We start from the raw sequence: 17,221 nt of genomic DNA, 5'->3' as shown, positions 1-17,221 counted from the left end.
TCTGCCACTGGGCTAAGGTTCCGCTAAAAAAACATGCTTCTGTGGCGGCTTAATCGCCTGAGTAGGGCTATTCCTGAGAGTCGGGTTCCCCTGGAAACACAATGCAAAAACTCACCACTGCATTTAAACAGCTTCCCACGGAACAGAAAATCAAAGCTACCTCCTAAATCAGTGGTATGTCCTCAAAACGCACCAAACTGGGCTGGTGGTGGATGCACCAAAGGATGCAAAGCTCAGCTACGGCTGGCCTGGACGACATCGCCTTTTCCCGGCGCTCCTTCAGCCCCGCCGCTCTAACCTCTCCCAGCGCCGCGGCCTCGGCTCGGGACAGCAGTGCGGTTGCCCCGGAGCCGAGGGCGGGCGGTGGGGCCCGGCCCGTGGGGGACGCTCAGGGCTCTCCCTGTGCCTCTTGTGAGGAAAAGGAAAAGGAAAAATCTTGCCTTGACCGTCCCAGGGTGCCACAGGGTTGGCACAACACGAGCGACTCAGAAAGTCCCTCTGCTCCAGCCACTGCCTGCACCAAGCAAATCACAGGAAGAATGCTTGAGAAATTATAAATCTAATACCCTCCAAGCATCAGGTGGCTGTTGCTGAGTGAGCTTCTGCTTTTTGTACAACTATAAATGGAAATTTTAAGGAACTCTACAGATTTGCTGCTCACCTGCCCACGCTTGACAAAGGCAAGCTACCCAGGAAGCTGTCATGCAGAAGATTCGGACTGAGTACCTGACTAATCCAGAGTTTGATCCACAAGTGGTGGCTAAAGCTTCCTCAGCAGCAGAGGGTTTATGCAAATGGATTAAGGGAATGGAAGTCTTTCTCAGGGGTATCAAAGGTGTGGTTTTGATCCTTGCCCCTCAGTGCTATGGAATCTTCCTTTGCTCCATGTATTCACCCTAAGCATTGTACTTAATAATAAAGTTACAAAAAAACGTACTGAAAGCATTTGTGTATTGGTTGTAATTGAATAGGAGATTGAACCCAAAAAAGAACGTTTAAAAGTGGCAGAGGAGTCCTTGGCAACGACAATTGTGGCAGGCAAGGACACAGGCGCCGCGGAAGACTTCGGAATGTAACGGGAAGGCAGCTAGGGCCCTTCCTCCCCCTCATCCACAGCCTTGTCCATAGAGATAAGCGAAAAAAGTCCCTCTGAGGTATGCAACTCCCCTCTAACTTCGGTAGATTTCCATTCCCCTTTACTAACTAAGACCCACCATCCCTTTGTGACGTAGCGAAACCCCTTCGAGTATTTAACCCCAAGATACAAGCTAATAAATCGCCATTTTGACCATCCACCATATTGGTGTCAACGTTTGTCTATGGCCCGGGTGGGGCTCAGCCACCATGCTGTCCTTTGAGACCAGGTCGCCAGCCTTCTACCTGAAGGCAACAGACAATGGAACTGTTGAATCAGAAGAGAGAAGAACTTGCAGCAGTTGAAGGCTGTTTGGCTGCTTTGGAACAAACTTTCACTGAAAAGATGGAAGAAAAGGCTCGTTTTGAATTCCAGGTTGATATGTGTGCTAAAAAACTGGAACGAGCAGAGAAGTTGATTAGAGGCCTTGGCGGAGAGAAAACAAGGTCAGGCTGAAGTTCAAATGTCAGATAAAACAACCACTATAGAAATAGAACTTGAAATTCTGCTTTCTAAGCTTTTAATGCTGTATTTCTGTGGGAGGACTGTAATACTAAATAATGTCTGGCACCTTGAAATATTCCTGAATGTTTCTAGTGTTAAAATATGGGCAGCAACATTGGGAGAATTATAGAGGAAATCTCTTCAAAATGGGAATGGAATATATGAATACATGAATTAGGTTTTTGTATTCTTCACCTATTCTTACCTAAGATGAACAAAACCAAGTTGACTTTTAGCATCAGTATCATTAATATGGAGGTCTCAGCATGACCTTTTTCTACTTGTCATAGATGGAATCAAGCTGCATATGATCTTCAAGAGGAATATGATAATCTGACAGGAGATATTCTGATATAAGCTGGTGTAATAGCTTATCTGGGAGCTTTTACTGCTGGGTTTCGACAAGAATGTACCAAAGATTGGAGTAAACTGTGCAAGGTTAGAAGGTTATCTTAGAGTTAAATATATGTTTTCGTTTTTTGAGACTGCTGCAAAAGGCTTCAAAAATCCCTTGTCCTTTATTTTATATTAGCCTAGTGAACCTCATGGGCAAACCAATGGGATCAATTCTTCTGATCCAATATTTTGTAGATCTGAATTTAATTAAATCAGTGAATTTAATCCGCACTTATACTTTGCTCCACAATAACGTATCAGAAACTAGAGACCATCATTGATTTTGAATGACTTTATTGTTACTGAACAATGAGTAAAATCTCATTGTTTTCTGTATTTTGGCTTTAAATGAAAGAATTCAATTTAAAGTGCAGTTATGTGTAATGTAAAACATTCTATAACTTACACCATCAAATATTTGTATGTTAATTAGATGGTTGTGCTGTTTGCAAAGGGACATTTCCAACATACTTACATGAATGCCATAATTCATAAATCAAGTCATTTGGAATCACTTAAAATGCATTAAACAGTAACAAATTATCACTGGATTGCTGTACTGGGTTAATGGAAGATATAATTAGATATTTCCAATTGTGTTTGAATTTCTTAAGTCACATTTCTTTATGTAACAAACCTCGCACATTATGAATGTACCAAAAACTGGACAAATCTTTCAAAATTTGCAGAGAGAGTAAATATGTAGTGGGGAAATGTAGTTAATTATTGAAATTATGGGTTTATTTTCTCCAGAATTTTTACTTATACATTACTATTTCAGTCTTTTAAAACAAAATGCATGTTGTTATTTTTGGATTAAAGTGCCATTTAATGAAGATATAAAGACACATAGAATAAAGAAAAATGTTCATTTTGTTGGGTTTTTCCCCTCTTTTTCAGGAGAAAGAAATCCCATGTTCTGAGAATTTCTCTTTGAGCAAGAGTCTTGGTGACCCAATAAAAATAAGAGCCTGGAATATTGCTGGTTTGCCAACTGATGTATTTTCTGTAGACAATGGGGTCATTGTTGACAATTCAAGACGTTGGTAGGTGACAAAAAGGTTTAATTTCAAATCCAAACAAGTTCCCACTTTAAAAAAAAGAATATATCTGGAAACAGTGTAGCTTCTGTAGAACTATAATTGAAAAAGGAGTGGAATCTTTATGTTCTATGGAGGAGGTAAAACAATATTTTACAAGAATTCTGCATTCTGGTTATTTTATGAAAAACATTTTTTAAGACATTTAAACATTTTTTGCAACTTTTAAAGCTACTTCTGCTATTACTTTTCAAATTATCGTAAAACACCTATGCATCCATTATTCACTGATACCTTAAAATTACATAATTAAATTGTATCACTTCTTGACAGTCTGATCCAGGAACATGTAAAATAATTTAAAATTTTGAGAAATGCCTGCAAGGCCTGAAAAAACTGTCCTGTATTTTCTAGGCCATTAGTGATTGATCCTCAAGGTCAAGCAAATAAATGGATCAAGAATTTTGAGAAGGACAACCATCTGAGTGTTATCAAGATCAGTGACACAGATTGTATGAGAACTGTGGAAAATTGCATTCAGTTTGGGACTCCACTGCTGCTAGAAAATGTTGGAGAAGAACTAGACCCATCTCTTGAACCTTTGCTGCTTAAACAGACTTTTAAACAAGGTACAGCAGAATTAATGTAGAACCCTGAAGAAGAGGACATTAATGTTCAGTTTCTAGTCTTTGGCACCACCTGATGTTTTTCATGTTGCCCTCTTCTTGCCTTAATTCTGCCTCTGGTAAAAGAAGGGCAATTGCACAACAGCCTGAAGTTTTACTTTTTCATAAATGTCATTCCTGCCTATCATGATAATGGTTTTGTGTGAAAACCTTCACCAGATCTCTAAGGGAGACTAAAGAGTTCTGTGAAGTTCTGTTCATTGTCAGTGAAATGGTTTTGCATGGTCATTTTCATATGTTTTATTCTAATAATAATACTGGCTAAATTTTGTAGAAATCAAGAAAAGCTGTCAAGGCATTTTGCTTAAGGCATAGTTTTCACTGTACTTAGCATGTAGCTATGAATTTGGTATTCAACTTTTTCTCCTGTTATGTGCACAGAGAAGTGCACATAAAGAAAAATATGTTTTCCCTTCCTTCTTACCTACTTTGTCTTTATTGGTTTTCATGTTCAGAATTAAAAACAAAAAAAAGTAAAGTAAAGCTCAAACACTTTTTTTTCTTTGTAGTTTCCTCTTTCAGACAAGTAAGTCAAGGAAAGAGTAGTCTGTAAGAATATAATATTTGGGAATGATTCCACAGCTCTCTGTTGCCATCTGTAGTTTTTGCATATGCAAATTGGAAGTACAGTAGTAATTGGATTGACTTGATTTCATCTGCTAAGAGTGATAAGTGGCCCCACTGCAATCCATGAGAATTTTTCAGACTGTCAGATATATTTACTCATTTTTACTTTTCAGCAAATTTGTCATTGATGAGAAGTTTGCTTTTGTTTAATGACAGAAGTATTTTTTTTCTATGAATAATTGGAGTAGATATATTTTGTTAATGTTTCTCTTCTTAACTTTAGGAGGTATGGAGTGTATCAGGCTTGGTGAGAGCATTATCAAGTATTCCAGTGATTTCAAGTTTTTTATTACCACAAAACTAAGAAATCCACACTATTTGCCTGAACTTGCCACAAAAGTTTTATTACTCAATTTTATGATAACACCAGAGGGACTTGAAGACCAACTGTTAGGTATTGTTGTAGCAGAAGAGAGGTACATCTCCCTTTATGGTAAACAGCCATTAAAGGTTTTTATGGCATAATTCCAAAGAAAAGAGAAATTTAATTATTGTATAGAAAAATGTATGCTACATGGCATCAATGTTGCTCAGTAACAGCTTTAAATTAAACTTTTTTATTTAGAAAGTTTATTAGGGAAGTTCTAGGGGTAAGTGTCCACAAGTTGATCAAAATAGCAGAAGTGAAATCATTGTTTTTTCATGGCATTTTTCTCCTGAAATATTCCTTGGATGTTAGAAAACTAAGTAAATATTATTTAAAGTTTAAATCCGTAAGGTTATTTTTTCAGTGTGACTTAGCTGCCAGACAAAGGTACAGAATTATGAGGATTTAATTTTAATTTTGTATTAAATAAATGCAAAGTATCTCTGAGACTTATTATGGATCATATCTGAGCCCTCACAGAGGCACAGAGAAGTAGTATCTGGGCTGGACAGACATGCAGTGCAATTGGGGTAAACTATTTGCCAACAGAAGTATTTCCAGCAGTAAACTGGCTCTGCATATCACATGGTGGTTTTTTTTTCAGGCAGCAGGGATACAATAAAGGAAAAGTAAGATGCACTGCCATTTGCAAAATGCTAAGATGTTAAAGATCAGACCATCATTTCCAAATACTGAGTAGAAGTCATGCAAAGAATTCTGTACTCATCAGTATAAATAGATGTTAAACAGTAAAAACCTGCTTAAACTGAAAAGAATACTCACAAATAACTTCCTGGAGGAAGAGGGAGTAATTTTCATGGGCTTCTTTTACAGCCAGTGCAAGATGAGCATTGGCTGATTTTGTTTTTTGTGTTTTTCTTCATTAGGCCAGATTTAGAAGAGGAAAGAAATGCTCTCATTGTTCAGTCTGCAGCCAACAAAAAGAATCTACAAGAAACTGAGAAGAAAATTTTAGAAACTTTGGAGTTGTCTGAAGGTGATATTCTGGAAGATGAGACTGCCATCCAGGTCTTGGATTCTGCCAAAATCATGGCTAATGAGATCACAAGAAAACAGCATGTAAGGAGTGTGCATCTGTGCTTTCCTCAGTAATACAGAGAAATTAAATGTTCAAATTTGCAGCCAGCAGAAGGTCTCTGATTTGGATACATAGCACAAGGAGTAAATTCTATACTTGTGAAATGAAAAGAGAAATAAAATTATGTTACATTCCCCTGGGGAATGGTTTCTCCCCCCCTCAGGGACCCCTAGAGCTTGTAACCATGTAGTTTAACCCTTCCTCCCCTTTGTGACCCTATCGGCTGTGTCCAGTTACCCCTCCCTGGGAGAAAATCAGAAAAGACCCTCTCCTTCTACACTTGCCCTCTTTCCCCTCCGGTCACCACCTGGAATAAATGTCTTGAACCATAGCTGGGGGTCAGAGCCTCTTTTCGAATCCTTTGCCCTGTCCATGAAATATTCCTCCAAAGCCCTCCAAGGACTGAGCTAGCATTGGAACATTGGAGGGGCTACAGAGGGATTTATTTCAAAATTAGATTTGTTAGAGAATCTTTACTGGTAGCTTATTCAGTCCTTAGAGTGTTTAAAGTATATGTATCTGTAGTGCAGGTAAATAGAACAGGCAGTACTGGGGTAGGGCCAAGTGCTCATTTTACCTACTGGCGTGCTGCCCTCTGGAGCAGAAAAGTTGCATTCCTCTGGTGTTACAATGCTGTATGGAACTATTTTGGTGATGTTATTAAGCAGTAATATTTTTGTAGAACACTAAGATTATTAAGACTATTAACAGCTATTGTTTCTCCCTTGCTGTTGATGTGTAAATTGCAGAGAAGACAGAGCTGAAGATCGCGGAGTCACGGGAGGCGTAGCGGCCCATGGCACAGCACTTGGCTGTGATGTTCTTCAGCATTGCAGACATGGCCAACATCGACCACATGTACCACTACTCTCTCAGCTGGTTTGTCAATCTCTTCATCAGCTCCATTCATGACAGGTAAAGATGGTCTGTCTGCAGAAAATAAGGGGGTTTCATTCTCTTCTTATTAACAGTTTTCTCCATTTGGAAACAATTTCCTTCCTTACATGCAGGCTTTTGAAGGAAAATAGAATTTATTAATGAATGAATTGCTCTTTTTAGTTGCTGATAAAACAAATGACGAACTGTAAGCATGTGCTATGTTTAAGTATTTTTAAGAGTGGGACTTAGTGTGCAGTCAGGTTCTGAAATAGGCTTCATTTTGAAGACTGAGTGCCACCACTTAATTGTGGCAAATTGATTTCAGCTTATTCTTTTGCTTGGAACTTCTAAAAGTGCTAGAGCCTTTTAAAAAGAGAGGGAGTATAGTTGAAATGTTGGGGAAATTGGCACCTAAGTCCCTTGTTGAGTCTGTGGGTCTAAGATAAATCCCCCACAACCCTAAATAGATGAGATTTCTTAATGGATTGTGTATGTTATTACATTTGAAGTCTCAGTTTATCACTTCTTTTCTTTTTAGTAATAAATCCAAAATTTTGACGAAGCGACTTCAGTATCTAAATGACCACTTCACCTACAATCTGTACTGCCAAGTCTGTCGTTCACTGTTTTAAACGGACAAGCTGCTCTTCTCGTTTTTGTTGTGCTGTAATCTGCTCATGTAAGCTCATTTTTGTGAAGTCTCCTACTAACAGAAATTAATGATTTTATCGTGGAAGCAGAAGAATTACCTCTGCAAGATTATTTCATGTAGCAGATGAGATGGAATGTTCTTGTGCACATTGACAATAATGCCTTTGGAGTAAGGTCATGAATACTTTGGGCTAAGAAGTGTAACATTAACAAATGGAAGAGTAGGTGAGTGCATGTATCACTACTACAAGACACATTATGAAAACAAAATGTGTGCCCATTTGTCAATGGTTTTGTCAATGATAAACTTATCTTTAAAGGATCTGGCTAGTGTTACATAGCATCCTTACGTCAAAAACAATTGCTGTTGTTTAAGAAAACATTTCAGAACGAAAACTTGGGCAGTAATGTGTAATACCAACAACTTCTAGGTACTTGTCTTTGTTTTAAATATTTTCTCTTCTCTGTCCGTTACCCTTTTGCATAACATCATGAGATCTCAGATGCAGTCTTTTCCTTTCCACCAGCTTTTTAGGTTTTTCTTTCAATTTTGTGTGAATACATTATGAAAGGAATGATACGTTCAAAATTGCAGAACCATAATGTGCATACTTAATTAACAGCAATGTGTACTCATCTGTACATGGATGTTCTTCCTGGACCAATTTGTAGGGCTACTGTAATTGCAGAATGCCTTATTTTCTGCAAAGCCTTTAAAAATCAAGAATAATTCCACATTAAAAAAAAAAAAAAAAAAAGAAAAAAAGGCAGGTATTAGGAGTAAGTTCTTCACCAAAAGCGTTGTCAAGCACTGGAACAGGCTGCTCAGGGCAGTGGTGGAATCACCATCCCTGGAGGGATTTAGAAGCCATGTAGATGTGGAACTGGGGAACATAGATTAGTGATAGCTTGGCAGTGCTGGTTTAATGGCTGGACTTGATCTTAAAGGACTCTTCCAATCTAAACAATTCATTGATTCTAAGATTTATCTCTTGAAACTCTTACTTTATCTTAATCAGAGATTTTTACCATGCAGTTTTTTAATAATATATAATATTCAGATCTGATCTTAGCTCATACTGAAGTAGAAGGGGGCAGTGAAGTGTAAGTGAAGGGCGCTTATCCTAAAGGGCAGTGAAGTGTAATTAATTTAAAATGACTGTTTATATTATGTAAAATTGTATCTCAATACTCTTTTTTTTTTAATGTAGGGCTAATGGTGAAATAGAACATCAAGAGTTTATGTTTTTACTTACTGGAGGTATGGGTCTCAAGAATGAGCACAAGAATCTGGATCCAGCTTGGCTATCAGATAAGAGCTGGGATGAATTATGTTGTGCAAGTGAATTCCCAGCTATGGAAAGACTGAGGTATGGTTAAATACTGATGTGAATTGGCCTTAATTGGTTTTGACCAATATAGTTGTAACATGCTGAAAGAAATGTTTGCTGTGTTTCCCAAATCAGTGCCAGAATGCAAATGGGATGAAACCAGCCCCCTTTTTTCATTATCATGTTTGCTTCACTTACTCCGATCAGTCAGATCGCTAATTATAGTATTATTTAATAAAACTATTTTTTCTAAATTATTTGAGGCATTGCCCAAAGAAACTTTTCTTTTGAAATGTCTTCATGGTAGAGAAACAGTGTTTTAAGGGTTCAGTGAAAGCCAGGGATGGTACAGGTAGCAGAATTCCATGGCAGTTCTGGGGAAGGAGTTTTTCTAGTAAACTCTATTCTCCTGAACTCAGTACAATTTCACTCTGGGTTTAAATAGAATTTAACACTAATTCTGGAGACAGCTTAGCTGTTCAAGACTTCCATAAATTAACTGACTGCATGCAAATATTTGGGGCATTTGGATCTGAGTGCAGTAACACTGCTCTCTTAGAAGAAGTTCTTTGAGGTTGTTTTGTGTTTCAGTCTCTTTGGAGTTTTAGTAGCAATGTGGATGATGATCCTGCCTTTAAATAATCTGAGAGTTGTCCCATTACCAAGGACATATTCTTCATGTTGTGTGAAGGAAAATTTTTTTCCCTAGTTGAATTTCCTAGTAATTTGCTTCAGTTAAAGTGTGGTGTTTTCCTGAAATAGCGGAGGCAGAAAATTCACCCGGATCTATGAAGGTCCAAGTGTAGTGCTGGCTGGTGGAACAGACAGAACTTATTGTCAACTTGGAATCTTTCAGGTGGTGTTTCTCCTCAGCAGCACGGTGGAAAGAAATTTTTCACCGTTCAGCATGGAGAAGCTCAATTGTGGGATTATTTTGTGATGTAGATATGAAGTGTCTTAAATGAGAATACAATGTAATTTGTCTTTGATAAACCTTAAAAAAAACCTCCAGGTATTTATAGCACCTATGTTTTTCTTTCTCTAGGAGTCATGTCTCTGAAAATACAGGTGAATGGCAAAAAATGTACGATAGCAAAGAACCTCAAAACTTTCCATTACCAGAAGAGTTGAATAATACATTAACTGAATTTCAGAAGATTATAATTCTTCAGTGCTTAAGACCAGACAAGGTAAAATGATCTGTTATGGAGTGTTTGTAGACCATGCCATGCCTTGTAGCATAGTTTGCCTTGCCTGTTCCAGTCATTAATCTGTTCTTCATCATATTTATTAAGAAAGTAAATACAGTTCTTATTTTTCAAGTGATCAATACTAACACCACAAGCATCAGCTGAAATCTTTCTTTCTGATGTGATTTAATTAATCTTTTGGAGGATTCTTATTGTTCTAGTTATCTTGAAGTATTTTTTCATGGCTAGGCTGTTTCCTGGTGCACCCAGTATACTTGAGAACAGGACATATTAGCCTGAAAAAAATACACAGGGTGTCTAATACCATGTGCTTTTATGCAAATGATTTTTAAGGCAAAGAGAGATAAAATATATTGATTCTGATGACCAAGATGAACTTGCAACAAATGCTGCCTTTGGTGCACTTAACAAATTGTATTGCATTTTCTTTAGGAACTATCAATGTTATAATTTAAGGCATATTGGAATTGCTCCCTTGAATTAATTAAAATAATTGCATTAAGATTTCCCGAGGGAGAATGTGTTTGTCCTCCACATCAGGAAAAACCTGAATCAAAGTCTTAATGTTATTTAATATTATTTATTTGAGGTATGTTATTCTTTATTTTCTAAAAACATTATTATTCCTCTTGTAAAGAAAAACTAAGGAGGGAGATGTCAACAAAAGTTCTGCAAGACTGGTCTCAAATCTCTGCAAATCAGAGAAGTGTCTGTAGGTTTGGGAATTTGGCATAAAAGACCGTGTCAGATCTGCAGTTTATGTCTATGTTAATGGTTTGTACTTTTTTTTACCAGATTGGTTCAGCTATAACAACATTTGTTACTGAGAAACTGGGGAAGAAATTTGTAGAGCCACCGCCTTTTGATCTAGCAAAAAGCTACTTAGATTCAACTGCTACAGTCCCTTTAATATTCGTGCTATCTCCGGGAGCAGATCCCATGTCTAGTAAGTATACACAAAAAGAGAAAACAGAGACCTCAAATTCCCGTTCAAAACACAGTGAGGATTATTTTGCACTTTCTGAAAGTAGATCTGAGTGCATGTCAGACTGGTAGAATTCTGTGCCCCTTCAAAATGAGAATTTGTATGTAAACGAAATAGTAATAGAAGTTTTTCAAAATTTTTTTCTTTTCTTTTCTTCTTTTTAATGTATGAGTGCTAAAATCTTATGCTTTCTGTTCAAGGCCTCCTGAAACTGGCAAATGACAGAGAGATGGTAGGAGATAAATTTCAGTCCATCTCATTAGGACAAGGACCAATAGCTACAAAAATGATTCAAACAGGGATGGAAGAAGGAACATGGGTTTGTTTACAAAATTGTCATTTAGCTGTCTCCTGGATGCCAGTGCTGGACAAAATATGTGAGGAGCTTAACAGTGAAAAATGCCACCCAGAATTCAGACTTTGGCTTACAAGTTACCCTTCACCAAAGGTATATGCATTGCCCCATAATCTCTTTTTAGGGAAATGGAAAGGTGATGACATTTTTAGGGATTTTTTGTATACCTGAATGAACTGATAATACAAAACTTCTCTGAAATGCAATGAAGCTTTGAAGAGATAATTTAACCAAAAAAGGACCTTTAAGAAATTATAATAAATATGATAATATCAAACTTCCTTTATAATATTTTGATACTGTGATGTGCAATATTTTGTGTACTACGGAATGGAACTGCCATCTGTCAGCATATATGATTAAGAAGGGTTTTTTGCTCTCACATAAATTCAAAAATTTAATCTTGCATTTTATTTGTGAAGTGTTGAATACCAAGAAAACATTTTAAAATACCTGTTTTTTATTTACAACAGAGTCTTACTGTCTTGATGCTTTGGAGAATTTTTCATAAGCTGTTGACATTTAAAATGTAATTTCTTGAAGATAACTGTTTATGTAAAAAACACAGAATAATAGTATACTGTTAATATAGAATCTGTTCCACACTTTCTGAATGCAGTTTTGCTATTTGTTATTTCTAGTTTCCAGTAACTGTTCTGCAGAATGGAGTGAAGATGATAAATGAACCTCCCTACTGGTCTCCGGTTAAACCTACTTCAGTCATTTCTTTCTGATCCTATTTCTGATCCTGAATTCTTTGCTGGATGCCCTGGAAAGGAGCTGGTAATGTGCCTGTCTCTTGGGAAGTTTTTGGGCTTTGGGATTTTTTTACCCACAGATATATTGATTTCTGTCCAATGAATAATTACAAGCTAGAATTTTTACTGTGAATTTGTGAATTTGGGTTTTGCAGTGATAAAGATAATTAGTTAAGAACTGCCTCTGCAAGGTTATTTCATGTAGCAATATTTTAAATGGTTTCTTAGGCTTTATTAAGTCACTTGCTACACACATAGTACACAATCTACATGGACTCTGAACACTGATTAGAAGGGCATGTCTGTCATATTGAGATGATAAGCACTGAGGCCTTTTCTTGCTACCAGGAAGCAAGTACTGCAGTGCCTATATATCTTATTGATACCTGGTGAACAACTTAGCTAATCATTACCTTTGAAGGAAGTGAAAAACAATGGGATCAGAGATAGGAGTTATCAATATACAGAAGTGTGACTGCATCTAAGGACTTAAGAATACATTAATGCATTAAAAATACATTTGTATTTTTTGTTTATCTAATGAACCTTAAAAATAAATATCTAGTGCTATTGGAATTCTTATGAAGTTAATTGCCCTATACATTAAAGAATATCATTGTACTTAAGGAACTGGCTAACTGTGCTTGCATATGTGGCACTGTGTGTGCACTTGCTCCCAAGGCAAAAACCACAGGGTACTTAGTGGTGGCCTGGATTTATACCTGGGTGGAGAGTGGTAATGCAAGGATGCTCACTACACAGGTTGCACATTACCATGAGCTTATAGACCAGTTAATAATACATTTTTCTTTTGCTTTTCTCAAAGATATGGGAGAAACTACTCTTTGGAGTTTGTTTCTTCCATGCTCTTGTTCAGGAGAGAAGGAAGATTTGGCCCCTTGGTTGGAATATACCCTATGGATTTAATGAATCCAACTTGCGAATCAGTATCAGACAGCTGCAGGTAAAACCACTGATTACCTCCTAAACTCTGATCTTGCAAAGCACAGCTGGGAGTCACAAGGAGCAATAGAGTGAAGTTACCTCAAATGTTCATAGATATTCAGGACTTCAGCTGTAAAGGAAAGGAATGTCAACCCGATTATAAATATTTTCAAAAGTACAAATTACATAAAAAGTTCAGATTTTTACAGACATATGGAATATAATGAATATATGTGGGTATTATAAAAGTTAAATTTGTCATGTACAAGAGCTCACTGTTCTTTAATTAGCACATGTCAATGAGAATCACCTATTTAGGGTGGTTTTTACATGTATACTGGTAGTTAACAGAACCTCAGACTATTCTCCTCCCCGAGATGAGATGGTGAACACTACTTGACCTTGAACCTTTTATAGGAACTCTGTAGAAAAGTCAGGAGAGTTAAAACTGAATTACAGAAGTTGAGGCTGAAGATTTTAAAAAGTTACCAAGAAGTTAATGAATGAGATTGGAGGAAGATTAAAAGATAAATTAAGTGAAAGGTACATTTATTTTTGGTGCAGAAAAGTGTCCATCTGCAAAATTTGAACTGGATAAACCATCCACTTGTAAATAATTCAAGAATGACTTGGATGACTGTGTAATTTTGATATTCATAAGAGGCTTTTGCTCTTAACTCATCTTGATTTTAAACAATAATTTTTACCTGAAAATACGATTTCAGAATTTGGATTTCCAGCACCTAGGACTAAAACTTCATAAACTGCAGCTTACACATGCTGTAGCTTCCAGCCTTTTAGTCTGTTAGGTTGCACTATTGTTTAGCAGATACTGCAAGCCTCTAGAATTGCTCTTCTTTCTTTTTCAGTTATTTATCAATGAGTATAGCTATGTTCCCTTTGAAGCTATCTCTTACCTGACTGGTGAGTGTAACTATGGAGGTCGAGTGACAGATGACTGGGACAGATGTCTGCTGCTTACAGTGCTGGATGACTTCTATAACCCAGATATAATTGAAAATCCTCGTTACAATTTTTCTCCCAGTAGCAACTACTATGCTCCTCCCAAAGGCACTTATGAGGAGTACATTGAGTTTATTAAGGTAAAACGATTTTGCAGTGTTACAATGATAGGCTAAGAAAGCAATCCTTAAGGGCTTAAAGAGGTAGTTTTGCAGCACAATTAATTATGTGCTCAGGTTCTTGCCTGGCATCCTTGCATGATCCTTGCCATGATCTCAAATGTTTTGGAGAGGGAATCAGTAAGTAGATAGGAGGGATGTGTAGCATAGATAATGGAGAATTCCTTGGAAATTACTTTCTGTATGAGAGGTGGTGGCTTTATCACCAGTATTTCTGTCTGCAAATACCTGCCACTAAGGTCCTCACTCACCTGCAATTGAAGTCAGTGGTAGTTTTTTGCTTGGCTTCTTAAAGAAACCTTGGATCACATTCTTCCTGCTTTATGTCACCCAGACATTTTTTTTTGTCCTAGAATCTTCCCTTTACTCAGCACCCAGAGGTATTTGGCTTGCATGAAAATGTGGATATTGCAAAAGATCTTCAGCAAACTAATACCCTTTTTGAATCTCTGCTTTTAACACAAGGAGGGAGGCACTCAGGGAACTTCTGGGGGTGGTGACAGCACTCTTTATGCAATTGCAGATGATATTCTCAGCAAGGTATTGTATATACAAATGACTTCAATTTATCTTCTTACAAAGCAGAAATTCCATAACTAGAATCTTCAGTGTAAAATAGATTTTTTGTTGAAGGAAAAGCATTCTGACATGAATTTAGTGCAATGTGAAAGTAAGAACTTTTGTGGCTGTGGCAGAACACAGCTATATTTCAGTTGAAAGAAATTCTATTAAATAGGCAGGAGACAGAAGAAAGAGAGAAAACAGATCAAAGACAACTTGAACAGTTGATTCATTCACATGAGCAAATTTAAAAATAAGAAATAGAAACATATTAATAAATTTTCATTCTATTAAAAATTCTAGGGTTTTTTTTTAAAAACATTATTTTTATTTAGATTGAAATACTTAACCCTGTATTACTAATATACTAAACAGAAAGTTTAGTGGTTTCTATTGCTCTGCAAATTTTGTCATCTTCGCATACCTTAAATGTAAAATCATAATGATATATGGAGTGATTTCCAAATGTGTGGTCATTTACAGCTTCCAAAGGATTTTGACATTGAAAGTTGCCTTATTAAATATCCTGTGAGATATGAGGAAAGTATGAATACTGTGCTGGTGCAAGAAATGGAAAGATTTAACCAGTAAGTACGTTCTATTTTATTAAATTTACCAGAAATCATTCCATTTGCAGAAAAATATTTCTTGTAAATTATAATCTGCAAACCCTGTGGTGTGTGAAATATTTTTTGTTCCCTTTTAATTGTCTGCAGTGATTTCTGCAGTCCAAACATGCTTGCTCCTTGTGGAGAATCAGAGTGTAGGATGGAAGTCAGGAAAAATGAAGTGGCAAAATTAACTGAAAGAGAAAAGAAAGGAACATGAGGAAGTACTGGGAAAAGAGAATGCAAACAATATCTTTTTTTTTTAACTTCAATTTCCCTTTCACCATCTTTACCTTCATTTTATTTTTTTGTGCTCATATTTCTGACCTGTAGGGTAAAGGAGTTAGAAACTCTGCATACACAGCTTATGAAATGTTTTCCATGGAGATATTTCTCTTTGTTTCTTAATTGTCTCATGTACTTCTGTTTGAATTATTTTTTCCCCTTCTTCCTATGCTTTTTCCCCTATGCCTAATTTTCACAGTTATTATTCTAAGACTACAAGCGTAGAATTGCATTTATTTTCCTCCTTGGGTCCTCAGTCTCTTTTTTGACTTTGTTTCCTAATTTTCTTTTTTATCTTCACCTGTCTCTCCATTCCTTCTTTCTGGTTTTTATCTGTCTTCTTTCTTTTCTATTTATCTCTTTATGTCACCTGCTTAATTTTCTCCCAAATGCTCTCTGGCCTTAAGTCTCCAAGTCATTCTTATTGCACACCCTACCCACCTCTTCTTTTACAATCTGACCTTTTTTCCTTCATCTAGGATATAGTGGATACATTTGGAGTTCCACATTTATCCTCTTGCCAAACAATTCAGGATATCAGAGATAACAAAAGAATTTATTACTGTTCTTAGTCTTAAATAAATCTGCACTAATGCACAAATCCATGACTTTACAGACATGGCGTATTGTGCAGATATCTATATAGATAAAAAAGCTATAAAAGTTCTATAGATGCCAACATAATCCACTTATTTTACTTTTTTTCCAATGACATAGTCATTTTTAACAAATCATACAGAATGTGTGAAAATTATTTTCTTTTAATTCTAGTTTAATCCGAACTATTGGCATTACACTAATTAACCTGAAGAAAGCCATTAAAGGACTGGTTGTTATGGATGCTGACCTGGAGGCTCTGTCTGGCAGTCTCCTGGTTGGAAAAGTTCCTGAGAAGTGAGCACAGCATTCATACCCAAGTCTAAAACCACTAGGGAGCTATGTTGTTGATTTGCTAGCAAGGCTGAAGTTTTTACAGGTAATGTACAAGTGGCAGTACTGCCAGTTATTCAGTTGTTCTACTTTTTCCATATAATTTGTCTTTACTGGGAAAGGAGTGACAGGCTTTGTTTAGATTCTCTGAATACAATTGTGTAGAAAATAGTCAAAGACTATGGGGTTTCTCTCTTTGTGATTGTTCAATGTACTGCTTTCTTCTCTCCAGGATTGGTATGAGTTAGGGAAGCCTGCTGTTTTTTGGCTTGTTTTTTTACTCAAGCTTTCCTAACTAGAGCCATGCAAAACTATGCTAGGAAGCACAGGATCCCTATTGACCTTCTAGGATATGAATTTGAGGTATGGATAAACTATAAATTAATATTTTATTAATCTGTGTCCTGGTTTGGGTGAGATGTAGTAAATAAATGCTAACTGGAACATTCATTTTGCAACTGACTACAGTCTGAAGACATACATTTGGTAAAACTGGCAGGCTAAATAACCTCTGTAGAAGAGGTATCTCAAAGTGATTGAAAGTAATTCTATCACTGGACCCAGAACTCCACTCAAGAAAACAGCCTAACCAGTGTATATTTCTCTGTGTGATTAAAGCCTCGTGTTACAAACTACAAGAAAGGTAATTTACAAACTCAGAGAGGTCTGCTCTCTCTATAGATATTTATAAAAGTGCATTGAAAGGAAGAGTTACTCTACTATTGT

General features: G+C 36.6%; 1 protein-coding gene across 1 annotated transcript in view; it reads left to right on the top strand.

The window, feature by feature from the left end:
* DNAH12 (dynein axonemal heavy chain 12) overlaps positions 1-17,221 on the top strand; it is a 47,040-nt gene that overhangs the window by 27,942 nt on the left and 1,877 nt on the right. Inside the window, 23 exon segments of the mRNA XM_063411967.1 lie at positions 972-1,031; positions 1,394-1,581; positions 1,930-2,077; positions 2,936-3,081; positions 3,490-3,704; positions 4,612-4,804; positions 5,643-5,842; positions 6,604-6,769; positions 7,272-7,412; positions 8,596-8,754; positions 9,761-9,905; positions 10,722-10,872; positions 11,112-11,359; positions 11,908-11,955; positions 11,957-12,049; positions 12,851-12,988; positions 13,839-14,072; positions 14,465-14,578; positions 14,580-14,651; positions 15,156-15,259; positions 16,337-16,541; positions 16,728-16,764; positions 16,767-16,858. Coding sequence (XP_063268037.1) covers positions 972-1,031; positions 1,394-1,581; positions 1,930-2,077; positions 2,936-3,081; positions 3,490-3,704; positions 4,612-4,804; positions 5,643-5,842; positions 6,604-6,769; positions 7,272-7,412; positions 8,596-8,754; positions 9,761-9,905; positions 10,722-10,872; positions 11,112-11,359; positions 11,908-11,955; positions 11,957-12,049; positions 12,851-12,988; positions 13,839-14,072; positions 14,465-14,578; positions 14,580-14,651; positions 15,156-15,259; positions 16,337-16,541; positions 16,728-16,764; positions 16,767-16,858 — 3,297 coding nt within the window.

The sequence above is a fragment of the Prinia subflava genome, chromosome 14 (genome assembly GCF_021018805.1).
Source record: "Prinia subflava isolate CZ2003 ecotype Zambia chromosome 14, Cam_Psub_1.2, whole genome shotgun sequence".
In the NCBI taxonomy this organism is placed as follows: domain Eukaryota; kingdom Metazoa; phylum Chordata; class Aves; order Passeriformes; family Cisticolidae; genus Prinia; species Prinia subflava.
This window is presented reverse-complemented; position numbering and strand designations above follow the sequence as displayed.